We start from the raw sequence: 22,422 nt of genomic DNA, 5'->3' as shown, positions 1-22,422 counted from the left end.
CTGAGAAGAGAAAGAAAAAAAGTGAAGAAAAGTGAATAGAGCCTAAAGGATCTGTGAGATAACAGAAAGGAGAACATGATTTGTATCATGGTAGTCCCAGATGGAGAAGGGAGAAAGGAAGAGGCAGGAAGAATATTTGGAGAAATAATGACCAAAATGTATAAAATTTGGTGAAAAATATGAATCTATATATCCAAGAAACTCAACGAGCTCCAAGTAGTTTAATTTCAAAGAGACCTACAATGAGACACATAATAGTTAATTGTCAAAAGCCAATGACAAATAGAAAATCTTGAAAGCAGCAACAAGAGTAGTGACTCCTAGCATACAAGGGGTCCTTGATAAGACTAACAATTGATTTCTCATACAAAATCATGGGTACCAGAAAGTAATGGACTGATGTATTTAAAGTGCTGAGAGAAGAAATATCAACCAAGAATTCTGTGTCTGGCAAAACTGTCCTTCAATAATGAAGGCAACAATAAGATAAACAAAAATTGAGGGAGAGTCACCTGCCTGGCTTAGTCAGTGGACATGTGATTCTCAATCTCGGTATTGTAGGTTCGGGCCCCACACTGGGTGTAGAGGTTACTTAAAAATTAAAAAAAAAATTTTTTTTTTTTTTAATTGAGGGAATTCGGGGTGCCTGGGTGGCTCAGTGGGTTAAAGCCTTCGCTTTTGGCTCAGGTCATGATCCCAGCGTCCTGGGATCGAGCCCCACATCGGGCTCTCTGCTCAGCATGGAGGCTGCTTTCCTTCCTCTCTCTCTCTGCCTGCCTCTCTGCCTACCTGTGATCTCTGTCTGTCAAATAAATTAAAAAAAAAATCAAGGGAATTCATTGTTAGTAGACCTGCCCTACAAGAAATGCTAAGAGTCCTTTAGGCTGAATAAAAGGACACTAACTAGTAACTGAAAGCTGAATGACAAAAAAAGAACATGATAACTACATAAGTAAATATAAAAGACAGTTTTACTTCATTTTTGGTTTGTAACTCCTTATTTTTTCTTACGTGATTAAAAAAGTAGATGTGTAGAGTAAGAATTAAAAACTTATGTTAAGGAGCATATAATGTGTAAAAATGTAATCTGTGGTAACAATTTCAGTAGAAGGGGTAGAGACATACAGGAACAGAATGTATGCTGTTGAAACTATATTATTCAGATTAGGCTACTATAAGTTTAAGATGTTAATTGCAGTCTCCATGGTAACCATTAAGAAAATAACTGAAATATGTGCAGGAAAGTAATGGGAAGAGAATAAAATGGTATACTGCATAAAGTTTATAAGATACAAAAAATGCAGTAATGGAGGAATTGAGGAACAAAAAACATGGAAGACCTGCAGTAATCAAATATTTTTTTGATGGCAGAAATAAATCCCTATCAGTGGTTACTTTAAGTTAAGATTGTTAATTAGGGCACCTGGCTGGCTCAGTCGGTAAAGCATGTGACCTATTTTCTTTTTTAAAGTAGGCTCCCTGCTCAGCATGGGCTTTGTAAAAGATTTTTATTTATTTATTTGACAGACAGAGATCACAAGTAGGCAGAGAGGCAGGCAGAGAGAGAGGAGGAAGCAGGCTCCCCACTGAGCAGAGAGACCGATGCGGGGCTCGATCCCAGGACCCTGTGATCCTGATCTGAGCCAAAGGCAGAGGCTTTAACCCACTGAGCCCCTCAGCGTGGGCTTTGAACTTAACAACCCCTAAGATCAAGATTTACATGCTCTACTGACTGAGCCAGCCAGGCACTCTCTGACTTTTAAAAAATTTTATATTTATTTATTTTTCTTTGTGATTCTTAAAAAAAAAAGAAAAGTTTTATTTTTAACTAATCTGTACAGTCTACATGGGGCTTAAATTCACAACCCTGAGATCAAGAGTCACATGATCTTCTGAATGAGCCAGCTAGGCACCCCAAGCATGCAGCTCTTGATCTCAAGGTCATGGGTTCAAGCCCCATAATGGGTGTGGAGTCTACTTTAAAGAAAAAAAAGTTAAATAGATTAAACTCTAAAAGACAAAGATTGGCAGAATGAATTAAAAAATAATCAACCATAAATATAATGTCTATAAGAGTCTCATTTTATTTTATTTCTTTTTTCTTTCTTTTTTTTTTTTTTGAAGATTTTATTTATTTATTTGACAGACAGAGAGAACAAGTAGGCAGACAAGCAGGCACAGAGAGAGAGGGAAGCAGGCTCCCTGCTGAGCAGAGAGCCAGATGTGGGGCTCGATCCCAGGACCCTGGGATCATGACCTGAGCCAAAGACAGAGGCTTAACCCACTGAGCCACCCAGGTTCCCCTTATTTTATTTCTTTTTAAAGATTTTTATTTATATATTTGAGAGAGAGAGTGAGAGAGAGCATGAGACATGGGAGAGTGAGAGGGAGAAGCTGACTCTCTGCTGAGTGAGGACTTGATGCAGGGCTGGATTCCAGTACCTCCTATCATGACCTGAGCTGAAGGCAGATGCTTAACGGACTGAGCCATGCAGGTGCCCCAAGAGTCTCATTTTTAGATACAGACAGAATGAGGTTGAAAGTAAAAGGGTGGAAAAGTCCATTCAAATGCTGAAAACCAAAGAGAATTGGAGTAGCTATATTGTCAGAAAAAAAAACAATTTTAAGTCAAAAGTTTTGCAGCAGACTGTGAAGCTCGCTATGTATTGATGCAAGTTTTAATTCCTCAGGAAAATAGAACAATTATAAGCACATATGTACTTAAGAGTGTAATATATGAAGCAGAAATGGAAAGATTTGAAGGGAGTGATAGATAGTTTTCCATTAATAATTGGAGGTTTTAATACTTCATTTTAGTGAAGAATAGAACCATCAGACTGAAGATTAACAAGGAAATAGAGGACTTGAACAATGCTCTAAACCAATTATACCTAACAGACCTATGTAATACACTGTACAACAGAAAATATATAATTTTCAAGGGCATGTGAAACAATCTAAAAGATTAGACCATATTTGGACCACAAAATAAGTAGTAAGTTCAAAAAGATTAAAATCATGCAGGTGTCTTTTATGATCACAATGAAACAAATCTAGGAATCAGTCACAAAAGGAGAACTCAAAAACATCTAAATATATGGAAATTAAACAAAACACTCTTATATGATCAGTGGGTCATATAAGAAATCATAAGAGAAACTGGAAAATACCTTGAAGTGAATGAAAATTAGGATGCAATATACCAAAGTTACGAGATGTAACAAAAGCAGTGCTCAGAGGGAAGTTCATGGTTGTGAAAGCTTACATTACAAAGGAAGAGAAATCTGAAGTAACCAAAAAAACAAAGGAAGAAAAATCTAAAATTAGTAATCTAAATGTATACCTGAAGGAACTTAAAAAAGAAGAGCAAACTAAATCCAAAGTTAGCAGAAGGAAGGCAGTAATGATCAGAACAGTAATAAATGAAACGGAAAAAAGAACTGTAGAGAAAAACTAGTTTTTCTGAAAATATTAACAAAAATGACAAACTTAAGTAGTCTAAGAAAAAAAGAGGGAAGACTTAATTTACTAATTCAGAAATTTAAGCATGAACATTACCACCAACTTCGTAGAAATAAAAAAGATTCTGTAAGAAAATGATGAGCAATTATACACTAACAAACTGGAGAGCCTAAATAAAATGGGAAGATTCCTAGAAATACACAAATTACAAAAACGAACCCAAGAAGACGTAGAAAATCTGAATAGACTTACAATAAGTAAGGAGATTGAACCAGTAATACGAATCATCCCAACAAAGAAAAGACAGACACCAGATGGCTTCCCCGGTGGATTTGCTCAAACATGTAAAGAGTTAATATGATTCCTCCTTAAACTCTTCCAAAATGTTTAAGAGGCAACAGTACTTCCTGACTTCTATGAGGCCAGTATTACCCTGATTCTGAAGCCAGGCAGGGAACTATCAGAAAAGACAACTACAGACCAATATCCTTGATGAGTATAAATGCAAAAATTCTCAACAAAATAGCAAACAGAAGCCAGCCATATATGAAAGTGATTTATTCCTTGATTGCAAGTGTGTCTCAGTATATTAAAATTGATCTATTTAATATACCACATTACTAAAATGGAGGAAGAAAAACATAATCATCTTAATTGGTATAGAAAATGCATTTGGTGATTCCAATACATTTCCATGATAAAATCACTCAATAAACAAGGAGTAGAAGGATACTTATCCTCAACATAATAAAGCCCATTTATAACAAAACTATGGTTAATACCATACTCAATGGTGAATTGAAAACTCAATGGTAATTGAAAACATCCTCTAAATTCAGGAACAAAACCAGGATGCCCACTTTTGCTATTTCTCTTCGATATTGTACTGGAAATTCCAGCCAGAGTAATTAGGCAAGAAAAAGAAATGAAAGGCTTTAAAATTGGAAAAGAAGAAGTCAGGCTATCTCAGTCTGCAGATGACATGGTTTTATACAGCAGTATACCTCAGAGATTTTGCAGGTTTGAGACCACCACAGTAAAGTGAATATTGTAGTAAAGCAAGTCAAATGAATCTGATTTCCCAGTGCATATAAATGTTAAGCTTATACCAAATTGTAGTCTACTAAGTATGCAGTAGCATTATGTCTAAAACAATAATGTACATACACTGTAATTAAAAGCTACTTTATTTTTGAAGAGTGCTAGCTGTCTTCTGAGCTTTCAAGGAGTCATAATCTTTTTGCTGGTGGAGGGTCTTGTCTCCATGTTGTTGGCACTGATCAGGGCATTGGTTGCTTAAGTTTGGGGTGGCTGTGGCAGTTCCTTAAAATAAGACTGTAGTGAAATTTGCTTCATCAGTTGCTTTTTCTTTCTTGAATGATTTCACTGTAGCATGCAATGATGTTTGATAGCATTTTATCCACAGTAGAACTTCTTTCAAAATTGAAGTCAATCCTCCCAAACCCTGCTGCTACTTTATCAGCTAAGTTTATGTAATGTTCTAAATCCTTTTCTGGCATTTCAACAGGTTTCACAGCATCTTCATTAGGAGTAGATTCCATCTTATAAACTACTTTCTGGGCGCCTGAGTGGCTCAGTGGGTTAAGCCTCTGCCTTTGGCTCAGGTCATGATCCCGAGGTCCTGGGATCAAGGCCTGCATCGGGCTCTGCTCAGCAGGGAGTCTGCTTCCCCCACTCTGTCTCTTCCTGACTCTCTCCCTACTTGGGGTCTCTCTCTCTCTTTCAAATAAATAAATAAAATCTTAAAAAAATAAAATTATAAAAGAAACTACTTTCTTTGCTTATCCATAAGAAGGAACCCTTTAGAGGCACCTGGGTGGCTCAGTGGGTTAAGCCTCTGCCTTTGGCTCAGGTCATGATCCCAGGGTTCTGGGATAGATCCCCGTGTCAGGCTCTCCGCTCTGCAGGGAGTCTGCCCCCCCCCCCCCCCCCCCCCCGCTGCCTGCCTCTCTGCCTACTTGTGATCTCTGTCAAATAAATAAAATCTTTAAAAAAAAAAAAAGAAGGAACCCTTTATCTGTTAATGTTTTATCATGAGATTGCAGCATTTTAGTCATCAGGCTCCATTTCTCATTCTAAAGAAAGTGTAAGTGTATATCTTTATGACCTTGGATTTGGTCATAATTTCTTAAATATGACACCAAAAGCATAGGCAGCAATGTAAGAACCATAAACTGGACTTGATTAAAATTAAAAACCTGTGTTTCAGTGAATATTCTGAAGAGAATGAACAGGGAACCCACAAAATGGAGAAAATATTTACAAATCGTATATCTGAAAAAGGTTTAATATCTAGAATATCTAAAGGATTATTAACAGCTCAAGATCAACAAAACCCCTTCCAAGAACTCAATTGAAAAATGGGCAAAATACTTGAATATGCTTTTATCCAAAGAAGAGATACAAATGGCTAAGAATCACATGATAACATGCTCAACATCATTAGCCATTAGAGAATTGCAAATAAAAACCACAGTGAGATGCCACTTTATACCTGCTCTGATATAAATATGTCCAAACAAACCCAAAAAAAGAGAAAATAACAAATTGTTGCTTTGGATTTGGAGGAATTAGAATTTTGTACATTGCTGGTGGGAATGTAAAATGGCACACCTGGTGTGGAAAACATTTTGGTGGTTCCTCAAAAGATTCAACACAGAATTACCATATGACTCAACACTTCTAACCTAAATATATACCCCAAATAATTGAAAACAGTGACTGAAATAGGTACTTATTTATATTAATTTTCATAGCAACATTATTCAAAAAAGTCAAGGTGTGAAAACAACCCAAATGTCCATTAAGAGATGAATGAGTAAACAAAAAATATATATGTTTAGTGGAATATTCTTCAGCCGAATAATGAATGAAATGCTGATATAGGTTACCACATGAATGAACCTTGAAAACATGCAAAGTTAAATAGGCTAGACACAAAGAACAAACATAGTATGATTCTACTTATATAAAATAATCTAAAATAGACAAATTAATAGAGATGTAACATAGAGGTTTTCAGGGGCTGGGGGGAATTAGGAAGTGGGGAGTTGTTGCTTAATGGGTAAAGAGTTTGGGTGATTTGGAAATAAATATGGGTGATGGTTGCATAACACTGTATTTAATGTCATTGAATTAAATACCTAAATATGAGTAAAATAGCCATTTTTATGTTCTATATATTCTACCACAAAGGAGAAAAAGGAATATCTGTTTTTAGTTTCCAGATTTGTATAAGATAAAGGAAAATGTGAGTCTCATCTGTTCTGTCTTTATATATCCGAGTGATGTTCGGTCAATTAGAGAATGAGTAGGTATTGAGCATCTACCATGTGTTAGGCACTGTTCATATGTTCTTACTATATTTTTATATGTTTAATTCCTTTTTTTAATTCACATCTACTCTATGAGATAGGTATTAATCCTTGTGTATAGATGAGGAAGCAGTTACGGAGAGATTGTAAGTAATTTATCTGAGGGGAAGTAGTAAGTGTTAGGACTGACACTCCTATCCAGGGGCGTCTAGAGTTCATACTAAACCTACTTAGTTCTTCCCTCCAGTTTTCAGATGACATGGCACATGTCTTATCCCTATACTGATAATGGATGTTTATTAGACTGAAAAACTAGAGATCTTGAAAAACCTTTTTTTAATCAAACTGTTATGTTTAAAGGATATTTTAAGTATTCTCTTTCTAAATGAGCATCACAAATATATGTTGGTTGCTTTTTGTATATGCTACACAACTGAATCTTTACAACAGCACTAAGGTTGTATTTCAAGGTGAAAAATGTCATCTCATGTAAGTTAAGGAATTTGCCCAAGTTCATATAGCTGGGAAAGTATGGAGCCAATATTCTTTTTCAATTCTGCTTGATCTCTGAATCCTATCATGTGGTGTCGTGTCTAGGATTTTATGCTGGATGTCCAATTCTAGAGAGTCCAATGACTAGAGAGTATTTTTCATCTATAACTAGAAATGTAGAGCCTTTATTATAATGCCAAGAGGCTTTTTTTGTCCTGGAAATTCATCTTTATGGCATTTCTGAAACATTCCCTTTACATGAATCCTAACGAATAGTTTTCTAATAGCTTCTTTTTTTACCCATTAATAATAATTAATAATGATACATAACATATATTAAGCACTTTTATATGCCTTTCAGTATGTTAATTAGCATTTCTATGTGCATTTTCGTTTTTTAATCTTCTCAATAACTCTGTGAGTATAAGTATGCATTGTATAAGCTTGATGGGCCCAACATTAGAAGTTGGTCAGTTAACTAAGAATCAGTTAAATAATAGAGTCACAAAAATCAATGTGTATTATAAACATTTTAATTAAATTATATAATGTAATTCATTAGTGAGTCTTTTGTCTTTTGATATAGGGTTAAAGCCTTTTTCTTTTTTTTTTTTTTTTTAAAGATTTTATTTATTTATTTGACAGAGAGAGATCACAAGCAGGCAGAGAGGCAGGCAGAGAGAGAGGAGGAAGCAGGCTCCCCGCTGAGCAGAGAGCCCGATGCGGGGCCCGATTCCAGGACCCTGAGATCATGACCCGAGCCGAAGGCAGCGGCCCAACCACTGAGCCACCCAGGCGCCCCGGTTAAAGCCTTTTTCTAAAGTTAGAGATGACTAGGTAGAGCTTGGACTTTTCATGCTTAAACTATAACAATGATGTGACCTCCATGATTTTTAGTTGTTTTTTCATTGAAATGGTACAGGAACTTAGAACTACTAATGAAATAGGAGTGCAGCTTTGTTCAGAATATGATTTTTCCAGTACAGATCTTCTTCAGTTTACCATGGGATTATATTCAGTGAACTTATCATAAATTGAAAATCCCCTAAGTCAAAAATGCATTTACATTTTTTTAGAGGAGGGGGAGGGGCAAAGGGAGAAGAGAGGGAGTATTTTTATTTTTTTTTAAAAATATATTTATTTGAGAGAGAGAGAGCACAAAAGCAAGTGAGAGGGAATACAAGGTCGGGGTGAAGAGGGGCACAGGGAGAGAGAGAAGCAGAGTCTCTGCTGAGCAGATAGCCAGCCAGCCGCTCCATCCCAGGACACTGAGATCATTACCTGAGACGAAGGAAGAGCCCTAACTGATGAGCCACCCAGGTGCCCTGGAAGAGAGAATCTTAATCAGGTTCCATGCCCAGTATGGAGTGTCCAGCGCTGGATCTCTTGACCCTGAGGTCAGACCCAAGCCTAAATAAGAGTAGGATACCTAACCAAGATACCCACTCACCTCCAAAATGTATTCTATACACCCACCTACCTAACATCATAGCCTAGCTGGCTTTAAACTTGATTAGCTTACAGCTGGGCAAAATTGTGTTAACACAAAGTTGGTCTTATAATAAAGTATTGACTAGCTCATGTAATTTATTGACTATTACATGAAAGTGAAAAATGGAATGGCTGTCTGGGTTAGAATGATTTTAAGTGTACTGGTTGTTTACCTTTGTGATTACATGGTTGACTGGGAACTGTGGTTCCCTGCTGCTGCCCAGCGTCGAGAGAGTGTATCTTCATATTGCCAGGCTGGAAAAAGACCAAGTTCAAAATTTGAAGTATGGTTTCTGTTGAATGTGTATTGCTTTTGTACCATCTTAAACTAAAGAAATCATAGGTCAAACCATCCTAAGTTGGGGCCCTTATGGTTGTCTTACCTAAAATTAATTCAGCAGCAGCTTTTTATGTCTTACCTTCATTGAATGCAAAACATTCAACCTAGTTTTTATAGGAACAAGTATCTTTTTTCTTATTAAGTCAGTTCATTCATTTATTAATATAATTATGTTATAAAAATTACAATCAGAAAATACAGATTTGGGAACAAACATCCCTGCTTCTTGGCACTGTTTTTTCCCTCACTTTTATTGGCACTTTCTATTTCAGTATGTTGATATCTTTTATTGTGGTAAAATATACATAGAATTTACCATTTTAACCACTTTTAAGCATATGATTCAGTGGCATTAAGTACCTATACAGTGTTGTGTAACTATCACCAGTATCTATTTCTAGAACTTTTTCATCATTCCCAAGAGTAATTCTATACCAATTAAACAATTACTTTGTATTTTCATTGCCTTTCTCTCTCATCTTCTAGTAAGCTCTGCTTTGAGTTCTGTTTTATGAATATTATGCCTATTCTAGCTATTCCATATAAGTGGAATCGTACAGTATTAATTATTTTGTGTCTGGCTTATTTCACTTGGCATGTCTTCAAGGTTCATGTATGTTGTAGCATATAACAGTTTCATTCCTTTCCGTGGCTGAATAATATTCCATTGTATGTATAAACTTCATTTTTTCTATTCATCTGTTGATGGACACTTAATAGCTTTCTGTGCTTTTAAAGTTAAGTTGGGAAAATTTTGTTCTCAATATTTTCTTAGTTGAAACAGTAGTGACAGAGGTTTTGGGAGAATTGGTGCTAAATAGCATTCTTGCTGGTTTTCTAAAAAGTAAAATATCGTTTCAGTGTGTAATAGATTATAATCAAATGATTATTCCATATATGTTAAAATGCATTATTCCATATATGAATTTTCATTTACTCTGAATTTTAATTAAACACCATGCCGATAAAATTTTTAAAAATTAGTATTGGCACATATTTTGGGAGCTTATGTGGCATATTTTCATTGTATTTACTTGACAGAGAGTGAGAGAACACAAGTAGGCAGAGAAGCAGGTTCCCCACTGAGCAGAAAGCCTGATATGAGACTCCATCCCAGGACCCTGAGATCATGACCTGAGCTGAAGGCAGAGGCTTAACCCACTGAACCACCCAGGTGCCCCCTGGAATTTTTTTTTAAATAAGGCAAAGTTGATATAAATGTAGGGAAAAGATTCAAATTTGAGTTCTTATAGTGGGTCAGATGAGTGGCATTTTGAAAGATTTGCATTGCTTTCTTCCCTATCTCATTGTCTGTGCCACTGTACTACAAATGATGAAACTAATGAATCAAATTATAAAATTGTCATTTTTATGGTTTTTATAAATATGAACAGTTAACATAGATGGGTGAAGTTGCTAGAAGATATGGATTGAATTTTATTCATTGTTCTCATTTGCATTTGTATAATACTTACAGTGGTGACAGATTCGGAATGGAAAGTAGAAGGAATAACTTTCCTTATCTAGTGAAGGCAGCATATTTTAAAAAATATTTTCTTAATAATGGTTTTGAGCAACTTTCATGTGGCATTGGAAAACCTAATCTTGTTTTTATCCCATAACATTGTTGTGGTTTCATTTGTCTAGATTCATTGTCCATTGAAGTATACTCTTCCTAAGATTTTGTTTTATTATAAAAATTACCTGGTGATAATAGATGTCTTCCTTTTTAAAAAAATATTTATTTGTTTATTTTAGAAAGTGAGAGAGAATGAACAAGTGGCGGGAGGGGTGGACGGAGAGGAGGTGAGAGAATCTCAAGCAGACTCCCCACTGAGCAAGGAGCTCTATGTGGGGCTTGATCTCATGACCCTAAGATCATGATCTGAGTTGAAACAAAGAGGCAGCTGCTTAACTGACTGAGCCACCCAGGCTCCCCACAGCTGGTTCTTAAAACAGATTCTCTATTATGAATTCACAAGTGTAGTGTTCAGTAAGTATTTTACTTAAAATTTGAGATGGGTAGGAAAATTACCTCCCAACATTTTACAGAAAAATTTGAAAAATACCTTTGGGTATGTTTGAGCAAATTTTTGAATAACCTTGAATGATTACCATAAAGAAGAAGAGAATGAATCAAGAACAATCCATTTTCTATTTATTTACTTCAGTCCATTTGTAGTTCTGATTGCTGTCACATGTGAAAATGAACTATGGCTTAATGGGTGGATGGAGTAGATTCTTTTAAGTGATGGAGTGACCACTGGCACCCTTTTCATTGAACATTTCCCTTCAAGGTTGACTGGTGGGTGCCTTTGACACATTATTGTTCTTCATGAGTTACAGAGGGGTCTTCTATCACTATTTATCTGACTTGTCCCTGTTACAGGTACCCAGATACTGAACCGATGTTGATAAAAATTCAGAACCTCTTAAACTGGTTTCTATGTCTTAGGTCCATAAGACCATTTACTTGGGTGAAGAGTGATCTTTAGGATTGTACTTGGCATGAATGCCTCAGATACAAACAGCAATGAAGGGCAGGCTGGGTAAGAGTGAAGAGGTGTGGCTGGAGCTAAAATTCCACAAGGTTGATAATCTCCATTACCAGACAGGGCCCTCAGGCAGCAATTTCTCAGTACCCAACCAAGGTAAGTGATGATATTCATCTAATCAACATCAGCCAGATAGGGATTTTTATCTAATGATGAGTAGTTAACATGTCAGAGTGTTCTTTGGTAAGGTAGAAAGTAATATGGGGATAATTTTGAGGTGTTTGTAAAGCCTTTAGGTACTAATTTTTGCTGGGATAAGAATTAATGAGACTAAACTATTTACTTGATAACAGAAGGAGATGGATTATAATTTAGGGATTCCTACCCTGGCACTGGTTCCTGTAGAGGTTTCTTCTAGTGGGTTTCTGTTCTGCCAAGTTGTTTTTCTGTGTCCATCTTTTTGTCTATTCAATTTTGGGGACAGAGGTTTTCCTTGAAACCTCACTTCTCTAAGAAGAGTTGTTGATTTTTCAATTGTTCAGCTTTTTACTTGTTAGTATGGAGTGGTAACTTATAAGCTTCCTCCTATGCTGGACTGGAACCTACAGGTTGATTTAAAAAAAAATTACTATTGCTGTATGATAATCTAATCCTAATCTTGTTTACACTCAGTTTTATGCTTAATATGGTGTATTTGTGGAAAGTACAGTGTCTATAATTTGAGTAATTTAGAAAGGCCTTATAATGGGGCTTGGTTCTTACTCTAGTACCACCTTTTTGTATACCATCTGATAGCCGGGGCTCTCCATCTTGGTAGGGCCAGAGCATCAATGTCTCTAGTACTGCCTTTCTGAATAGAGAATTCCACATTTAGAAAAGTTCTGTACTACTTCTATGGTTTTTAGGTAGAGGAGTAATTGAACTAAATTTAGGGCGTGTTGACAGGGATATTCATATAAGCCTTGGTTAATGCCCCGTGAATGTTTTCCTATGGGCAATGGACAAGACATTTGCAGCATTGAGAGATCTGAACATTAGCAAAACTGGAAAATATACCAGGTAAAATGATTGATTCTCCAGTGACTGGATAGTCTGGAACCTTAGGACATTTATAGTTGGGGTAATGTGATTAGTACAGATAGGCAGTCATGGAAATGTAGTCTTGCCTCTCATGCCCACTGGTGATGGCTAGACTAGAACATCAGTTTCTGTAGTGAGAATAAATGACAGTAATTATCCCCTGAGGTACTCTTTCCTGGTAAGTTTCTGGGACTTTCCTAATGCTGATGTCTGTTGAAGCCATCTACATTGTTTTTATTTGTGTATGGCTACCCATGTAGCCCCTACTTATATGGAAAGTCACTTATTTGCATATAAGTCCATCAAAGACACTTGTTAAAAAGTCAAAATACCAGGTAATCAGCTTAAAACTGCTATAGCAGTGTGACTTACATGTGTTAACATGCGACTCTGCCAACCTAGCTACACAAACGAATGTCTAAGATCCTACCAGATACCTCCCTCCCATTTAAGAGAGAAGGGATGGGTGCGCGAGCAGGAGGAGGGGCAGAGGGAGAAGCAGATTCCTGAGCAGGGAGCCCAATGGGGGGCTTGATCCAGAACCCCGAGATCATGACCTGAGCTGAAGGCAGACGCCTAACTGAGTGAACCACCCAGGCGCCCCTCATTCACTCCTGCTATATAGATTCTGTTGTATTTTTCAGTGATCTTGGTTGGTGCATTAAGGTGTTGAGGCCTCTTTACTTCCAAGGATCTGAACAAATTAACAAGAGAAGGGAATAGGGACAGAGGAAAAATATCAAATCAACTTTGTTACTCAGAAAGGCTAGATTGGAGAGTATTGTTTAGAGTTAAATGGGCTTGTTAATTCTGGAGTTCGACCAGCAGACCCACTCATAATCAGCCCGGCCAGGCCAGCAGAGGGGCCTACAAATGTAGAAGGGATGCTTATTTGCTGTGGTCAGTTTGTTTCCAGGAGGAAGAAGGGTGGGAATGAACTGAACATGTCCAGTTCATTAAACATAAACTAATCAGCAGAGAGACAAGGAATTAGGCGAATCGAACTTTCTTCAGAAAAAAGAAGCAATTCCCTTCCAAGCCCATCTATATTTTCTTGATTTATCCATTTCAGACTATCTAGGCTGATTCCTTACTATGGAAGATGGGAATTTAGCTTACTTACCCTTCCTTGTCTCCTATTTTCTCATCCTCCCAACATAATTCTTTTATAATTTTGATTACATAAGTATTTTGTATTTACATTTTATAATTATGTACATACATTTTTTTCTCTATAAAATTTTGTTATTATTGAAATTAATAAATGTCTTTTTGTCCCCTTTAGTTTACTTTTTTTTTAAAGGTCTTAACACAAATGGAGCTGAAGGTTTTTCCACAATTGCATTACTATATTGAGATGTACAGAGTCAAGTATATCTTCTCATAGCAGATTTTCTGGGGATAGTCTGAAGGCTCCATTTTGGATTTTTCACATACAAGTGCTCTTGCAGTAATGGTCATCTGAGTATCTTAACCTTTACCATTATCCTTGAGGTTTCCTGATCTTGTAGTTGTTTTAGATATCCTATTAGATGTCATAGGTTCTTTCTCTTGGTGTGTTCTTATGTTTTGTAGAGGACAGATTCTAGTAGCTTCTTGATAAAGAATATATGGGAGGTAAATCTTTTGAGAATTTGCAGTCTGAAAATGTCTCTGTTCTATCCTCCCACTTAATTCGTAGTTTGAATTCTGAGTATAGGATTCTAGGTTTGAAGTACTTCTCCTTCAGCATTTGATGGCATTGCTCTCTTGCCGTCTTTCAGTATTGTCATTAAGACGTTTGATACCTTTTTTATCCTAATCCTTTGTATGAAATCTGTTTGTCTCTGGAAGTCTATAGAATCTTTTTTTGTACTCTTTAATTCTGACATTTTGTGTTGATTTGCCTTGCCATGGATCTGTTTTTGTCATTTGTGCTGGACATGTAAGTGAGCTTTTTCAGTTTATACCCTTTCATCCCGGAATATTTTATAGAATTATTCATTTGAATTTCTTCATTTCTGCCTTATAAACTTTCACGTCACCCCCACATTTTCAGCAGTATGCTTTTGCTGTCAGCTATGCATGGTGTACCCCAGTCCAAGAACCCTATATTTTACTCGCCCCAGTGAACTCTGATCTTTTTGCTATTGTGGGAAAGTGGACTTGGCAGTGATGGGGAGGGGATCTGAGTGGTTAGCTACTCTCTAAATAGACTTTAAAGAATCCTGGTGTTTTTAATGCCAGCTGCACTCTCAATGCCAGATGTGTGTGAGCCTCAAGTTTTGTAGTATAGTGATTATCAAGTTGCTTTTACACTTTACCCACTGTTGGCTTTGGAGTCAGCTTTTTTAGGTGTGAGTGATGTGCCATTGTACATTTGTTCTTGAAGTATATGTGTGCTTTTATGCATTATTAGATCTGGTAGTCGATCTAATGAATATAATGAATACCAGTGAACAAAAATGGTATTTTGTGCTCTCTGCAATGGTAGTAATATTACATAAAATTATCTTCGATTTCTGTTGTTTACAAAGTCATGTGTATTGCCAACCTACTGTGATTTTCCATTTACATTAATAAGTGAAGCAAAAGCTAGAGTTCAGCCGTTTCCCATATTCATACCTTTTTCAAAGAGGCCTCTTTACATCATGTAACCAGGATCAGCCTGTTCATTCCTTCAACAACTATTTACTGAGTATCAGCTAAGTTAAACAGAAGACATTGGGCTCCAGGGACAGTTAATTATCAGGCAAAACTTCTTTCTTTGTGGAGTTTACATTTCTAGTGGAATATATGATTGGTTATAGTGTGGCCTAGATGAAGATAACATAGTGTAACTATATCAGCACCCCTGGAAAAATTAACTGAGTTCACATATCATTGTTTTACTTGAAACAGAACTTGAAAGTTTTCTTTAGCTATTAAAGTAACATTTATTTTTAAAAAGATGTGGGAAGATTGATAGGCAGAAAAGAAAAAAATGCATTACTGCACGAATCAGGAAAAAACCCACTGTTAACACCTTGGTGTAATTTCAGTCTCTTTTCTATAAGGATATGTACATGTATATTTAAATATGCATAATTTGTAAAAATTGGATTATATTATAAAAACTTGTGTAAAGTTTTCATTTTTCTCAAGTGTGTACTTTATTTTTAATGGCTATATAATATTCAGTTTTCTGAAAACCCTGTAATTTGTTATCTTTAGGTGGTTTTCTATATGTTACGATTAAAATATCCCTTTTGCTAATTTCTTATAGTTAAATCTTAGTCAGGTACTTCTATTTAATTCCAAGTTTAATATAAAAAACTTATATATATGGAAATTTTGAAAGAATTTTATAATGAACACCTATATACCCACTACCTAGATTTTATATTTAATGTCTTTTTTGTATTTCTTTTAAATTTTTATTTTAATTGCAGTTAGTTAACATACAGCATTATGTTAGTTTCACACATATAATGTAGTAATTCCACAGTTCCATATGTCATTCTGTGCTCATCATGACAAGTGCACTCCTCAAACCCCATCACCATCCCTCTACCCTACGATTAACATTTTAGTATGCTTACTTTATCACATAATCTATCCAGTTATCTATCCCTCTGTAGTTAATTTTTTGGTAAAACTAAATCATATTTTCTTATTTATGTTGAGTAGCCATCCAGGAAGATTTTTAGGATTGTTTGCACTCTTACCAGTGGTATTTTGCATACTTTTTTCTAATCCTTGCTGACACTGAGTTTTATTTAATGTAATTTTTTAGATAATTTTTGATATAAATGTTTTACTGAATAAATTTCTGATTTTAGCTCTAAAGTGACTCTATTCATATGTAATACTCATGAAACAGCATTCATTTATAGTTTGCTTTGATCTTCTAAGCTGTAGCTTTTGAAAAGAAATGAATGTAATTTGTTCCTTGTGATACTTAATGGTTTTAATGGGAACATTTTACCTGTTTGGTAACCCTTTAAGGTACAGTTGTGATTTCAGTCAGGAAATCTTTAGTTCTTGTGTGTTCAGTTTATGTAATTCTGTGTGTCAGTAAGTACTCTAAAATATAATCTATAGCATATTCAGACTTTTTTTCTCTTTCACAGAATAAGTGAGCTCTTGGAGAGAAATGATTGATTGGGGTAATCAGAACTGGAAGAATCTAATGAATTAAATATTCTTTCATTCGTTAGACCTTTGCCTCACTTCTTAGATCTTTGTTTTATTCCTTGGAACTGAGCCCTGCAAATATAATAATATAAATGATCAGGAGAAATAAAAATGTGAATCTGAGGTCAATGTTAAGGAATCTAGGCACCTTGGGTTGGCATATAATATAAGGTAGTTGATGCAAAGACGTACTTAGAAGATGCTAAAACTTACCATACTGCTTTAAGTTATAGATTGCCTACATTCTGTTTTATTTTAAAAGTAGTTAATATTTAACTTTGGTATTGCTATTTTAAAAAATTATATGGGTATCCCACTAGGAATATGTTATCTTTGTTATTTTATCAGCATTCAATCAAATCTCTCTCTCTCTCTTTTTTTTTTTTTTTTTTTTTTTACAGCTGGGCTCAAAGTGCAGAGAACTCAAAGATATTCATTTTGGCCAGTGTTACAAGATCTCAGATGAAGGCATGATCGTCATAGCTAAGGGCTGTCTGAAATTACAAAGAATATATATGCAGGAAAACAAATTAGTAAGTACTTGTTATCATCTTTGTGTTTTTTATTTTGTTTCTGACCTTTCATTTCCTTATAACTTCGCTTACAAATTTTTATCTGCTTATTTTGGTGTTTTAGAGGCAAATACTACTTAAAGCAAGAATCCTCTCAAAACGATTTTAAGAATTGATCCTATAACTCTATAGGTGCTTTTATGTGATACTTGAAAGTTAAACATTCCTTTTTGTCTATGTTCTGACAGTGAACTAACTCAGGTGAATTGGAAAAAAGTGTTTGTAGTTGCTGAATATAAGTATGTGGTTGTTGTTCCTTCTGATTCCCTAAGGATTGTAATACTTTTAGGTAGTTAGAATTTTTTACTGTTAAGAAAGATGTACACATGTGAAGTAGAACCTTTCATTTAGTATGCTGAAAAATGGGATTTATTAAACTGAGGCAGATAATGTTTGTAGTTATATAGATTTTCATGTTCTAAGCACATACATATATAACATATATAACTCATCACACTTAATGTTTGATACATTTTAAAAACCATTTAATTTTCTTTTATTGAGATATAATTCACATACTGTCAAATTCACCCCTTTAAAGTGTTACAACTGAGTGGTTTTTAGTATATTCACAAAGTTGTGCAGTCGTCATCACTAATTCTGGAACAGATTTGTTATCCCCAAAGAAACTTTGTGCTTGTTAGTTGTAACTCTCCATTTCCCCCTTCCTTTAGCTCCAGGCACCTGGTAATCTACTTTCTATCTCTATGGATTTGCCTGTTCTAGGCATTTCATACAAATGGAATTTACATAGTATTTGGTATTTTGTGTCTGACTTCTTTCACTTAGCATAATGTTTTCAAGGTTCTTTAATATAGTAGCATGTATCAGAGCTTCAATCTTTGTAATGGTTGAGTAATACTCCAAATCTTTTAGATTTTGATGTTAGGTATAGTATAAGTTAACAGAAAAGGTTGTCATTAGGGAGGCACTTGTAGATTCTCCATGTTGAGCAATAGTATACTTAAAAATGTAGACAAGGTGTTGTTGCATATTTACAAAGGAGACCTGCTATTTAATTGTATTCCTCAAATAAAGAGCTCTTTCTGTTGCTCCTTGGAATTAGTTTATAAAATTTGATAAATATATCTGATAAATTAAGTTTTGAAGGGTCTCTAGAAGTGTCAGCACTTCAAATGAGATAATGCTACTATTTATTTATTTATTTGGGAGAGGATGGGGATGGGGAGGGCAGAGGGGCAGAGGCAGAGGGAGATAGAGAATCTTAAGCAGGCTCCATGCTCAGCACGGAGCTGGCTGTGGAGTTTGATCTCTCAACCCTAAGATCATGACCTGAGCCAAAATCAAGAGTCTGACACTTAACTGACTGAATGACCCAAGTGCCCTGAGATAATACTACTTTATTATTTTTTAAAGTTTTTATTTATTTATTTATTTTGAGAGAGAGAGAGTGAGAGAGATTGCACAACCTGGAGAAGGGGAAGAGGTAGAAACTGACTCTGCTCTGAGCCGGAAGCAAGATGCAGGACTCTATCCCAGGACCCTGTGATGCTGACCTCAGCTGGAGGCAGATGCTTAACCTCCAGAGCCACCCAGGTGCTCAATAATGCTACTTTAAAAGAAGATTCCAGTTAGAAAAATCAAAGCACTATGAATTAAAAGTAAATGCTTTTATTATGTAGAATTATATTTGCCAATAGAATTATATTTTCTCCTGAGATTATATGGTAAAAATCCTTCATATTTCTCTTTACATTTAATACAAATTTAATAACTTCTTTTAAAATAGTATGAACTTGTAGAATGAATGAAGTCTTCTGGGTCAGAGATAGTGAATTTTTTTTTTTTTTTTAAAGATTTTATTTATGTATTCGACAGAGGGAGAGAGCAAGCATAGCAGGGGGAGAGGGAGAAGCAAGCTTCCTGCTGAGCAGGGAGCCCAGTGTGAGACTCAGTCCCAGAACCATGGGATCATGACCTAAGCTGAAGGCAGATGCTCAACTGACTGAGCTACCCAGGTGCCCTGAGATACTGAATTTTTTAAAACTGATATTCACTCAATTGTATTGTGATTTTGGGGGAGTTACTTAAGCTCTGTGAACCTCCCCTGCAGACTGGATTATTAATACTTGTGTTTTTGCAGGTATATAGATAGCTCTGAGGATTAAATGACATTAAGGTCCTTAAATTGTGTAATATAAACTTGAACCCATAGGAGGCACTAAAAAACTAGAATGATATTCTAGTTTTATGACATTTTTATGACATTCTGTCTGTATTTGTTGTCTTTTGGTTTCTACTTTATACTCAAATTGAAGGATGGTAAACCCAACTTAAAATTTTTATATTCTTTACATAATGGGAATATTTGTTGAGTAGTTATTATTTATTTCCTTGTTGAGTAAACACAGAAACATTTTCCTTAACACATGAAAATTTTTAGTCAACAGTTTCCCAAAGGAGTTAATTGTATATGTTTTGAAGTTTCTAGTTATGTCCACATTTGTTTTTCCTTAATAATGTGGTCCATTAAAAAGATGTTATATACTTAACATGCTAAGGGAATCAGTTTTATATGTAGTATTACTCAGTAAACATTTGATTTCATTGTAAATTTGACGTAGTTTTAAATCTTAAAGTTTAGTTCAATAAAGTTCCTTCAATTTAATGTTCTAGAAAGGGAAACTTAGAATCATTTGAACTCTTTGCACTGAGCAATTGAATTATTGATAGCTGTCCTCCCATTTGAGCTTTGCTTTGTGGTTTTAGAATTCATGAAATAATGAGAAATCCTTAAATTCTTACAAAGCTGTAATTTTAAGTAGTTAAGGTTTTTTCATTCTGAGAACTATTATTATTAGTCCTTTAAAAACAAGTATTTTATATGGGGTGAGTAGAAATAATAGCAGTCTGGTTAAGGGCAAATATTAATATACTTTTATATATTTATACAATTATACTGCATATGTAATTATAGGCAGGAAATATCACTAAACATCACTAAATAGATTTTTTTTAAGTTAACAACTAACAGAGATATTTAGAGAATGCTGTGTCTAAAAGGATGCCAACAGAATTTGATTTGTACTGATACTGACCATTAACGAAATTATTTTGCTAATTCTCTTATTATATTGTATCTTCTCAAGAGTTTTAGAGGTTCATTGTATAGTCTAAATATAATCGTAGCATGGTGTTTCTTTGAAAGTGTAAACTTTGCTGACTTTAAAATATCAAATTCTCTGCTTTTATATATTGGCAGTACTTAAGTATATGTAGTCTTCATATTCTATCTTGGCCTTTAGATGGCAGCATTGTCTTTGTATATTTCAGGGACATAGCTTTTGTGTCCTTGATATTAACTATAAAGATATAATGCTTGTACATAATTTCTACAGGTATTATAGTTTATTTTAAAATTTTGTCCTTTAGGTGGTTTTGGTGTGACTATTTCTTTAAAAAATTTGAAATATTAGTTGCATCTGTAACGTTACAATATAAACTTGCTATTTTACACAAAACAGAAAGCTATTTGAACATTCTCTATGGCACTGATTTAAGTAAGGTAAACTTTAGGGGAAGGATTCCTGTGTTTGTCAGAGGGAGAAGTTTTACTCAGGTGGAAAGTGAGGAAAATGACTTTACATTTTAAGGTAAAGTATTGAGAGCATGTACATGTAAAATCTTCCTCAACAGAGAATGAATTTATGTTTTATTCATTTTTGAGTGAGACAAGTACCATGATCCACTATGATGTATTTTGTATTTGCTATGAATCTGTTGTATAGACTTTAGAAATAGATTTGAAGAATGCAACTATGTTGAGCTACTTGTATATTGTATACAGTTATTTTCCTCCTTCTGGTGATGGCTTTTATATCACATCTCTGTAGTACTGGCTACAAAGTTATTTTTAAGTTATATTTAGTTTGTATGTACAGTTATTGATTACCTAGACACCTTTTTAAGTACATTCTCCTTGCTTCTTTACTCTTCTTGCTCCAGATTCTGCTCCTTTACTAAAATTTGGACAGAGAAGTTCTTTGGCTATCTTCTTATTCAATTGTGATGGGGTCAGATGGATTGGATTATCTGCCAATTATTATACAACCTGACATTTGAAAGTACTAGGATTTTATAATTTATTTCAAAAATAGCTTCTATGAGGGTCATTATTTTTGTTTAGATCTGTATGTGTTGTGTTTATTTAGTCTCTCTCTTTTTTTTATACCTTCTACTCTATAGAATTGAGTTGTGAACTACTAGGACAGGTTCCTGAATAACCAAGAAAGTAGTAATGTATTGTGTGTATGCTAGTAAACATAATGTAGAATGAATAGATTTTAGAAAATTTTAGGGAAGTAATAAATGTTTCCTGGTTAAAACTTGATGTCCTGAAAGTTGATTATGAACTTTTATTTTTCAGTCTCTCCATGAACTTTTGCTTTATTAATTTTATAATTATATGACATCTCATAGAGTTCTTTGGTGGTTGCCATGGCATTTTTTTATGATGTTTTTTGTTTCTCTATTTATTTATTTTTGGAGGTTTGCATGTATGAATTCACATCTTCAGGCCTTCTTAGAGGCTGTAAGCATTTTGAGGGGTGATTGAGGCAAGTGTCCTATTTAAGTTGAACTAAATTCAGTTCATACCTTGATCCTAATGTTTCTCTCTCTCTCTCTCTCTCTTTTTTTAAAGATTTTATTTATTTGACAGACAGAGATCACAAGTAGGCAGAGAGGCAGGCAGAGAAAGAGAGGGAAGCAGATTCCTTGCTGAGCAGAGAGCCTGATGTGGGGCTCGATCCCAGGACCCTGGGATCATGACCTGAACACACTCAGCCACCCAGGAGCCCCAATCCTAATGTTTCTTACTCATGTGACTTGGGTTAAGTTCTTAATTTTTGTGCTTTCATTTCCTTGTTTGCAGAAAGGGCATAATGCTACCTCAAACATGTTCTTATGAGCATCAAGACTAAATGAGAATTAGAAGCAAAGTACCAAGTGTGTTTTACGGTCCCCAAAATAAGAAGTCT

At 35.1% G+C, this 22,422-nt stretch overlaps 1 protein-coding gene across 2 annotated transcripts in view; it reads left to right on the top strand.

The window, feature by feature from the left end:
* Positions 1–22,422, top strand: part of FBXL17 (F-box and leucine rich repeat protein 17) — a 508,942-nt gene that overhangs the window by 30,106 nt on the left and 456,414 nt on the right. For both annotated transcript variants that reach the window (XM_059175615.1, XM_059175614.1), the window contains exon 4: positions 17,252–17,383. In XM_059175615.1, coding sequence (XP_059031598.1) covers positions 17,252–17,383 — 132 coding nt within the window. The remainder of the gene's footprint in view (positions 1–17,251; positions 17,384–22,422) is intronic.

This window comes from Mustela lutreola, chromosome 5, assembly GCF_030435805.1.
Source record: "Mustela lutreola isolate mMusLut2 chromosome 5, mMusLut2.pri, whole genome shotgun sequence".
Classification (NCBI taxonomy): domain Eukaryota; kingdom Metazoa; phylum Chordata; class Mammalia; order Carnivora; family Mustelidae; genus Mustela; species Mustela lutreola.
This window is presented reverse-complemented; position numbering and strand designations above follow the sequence as displayed.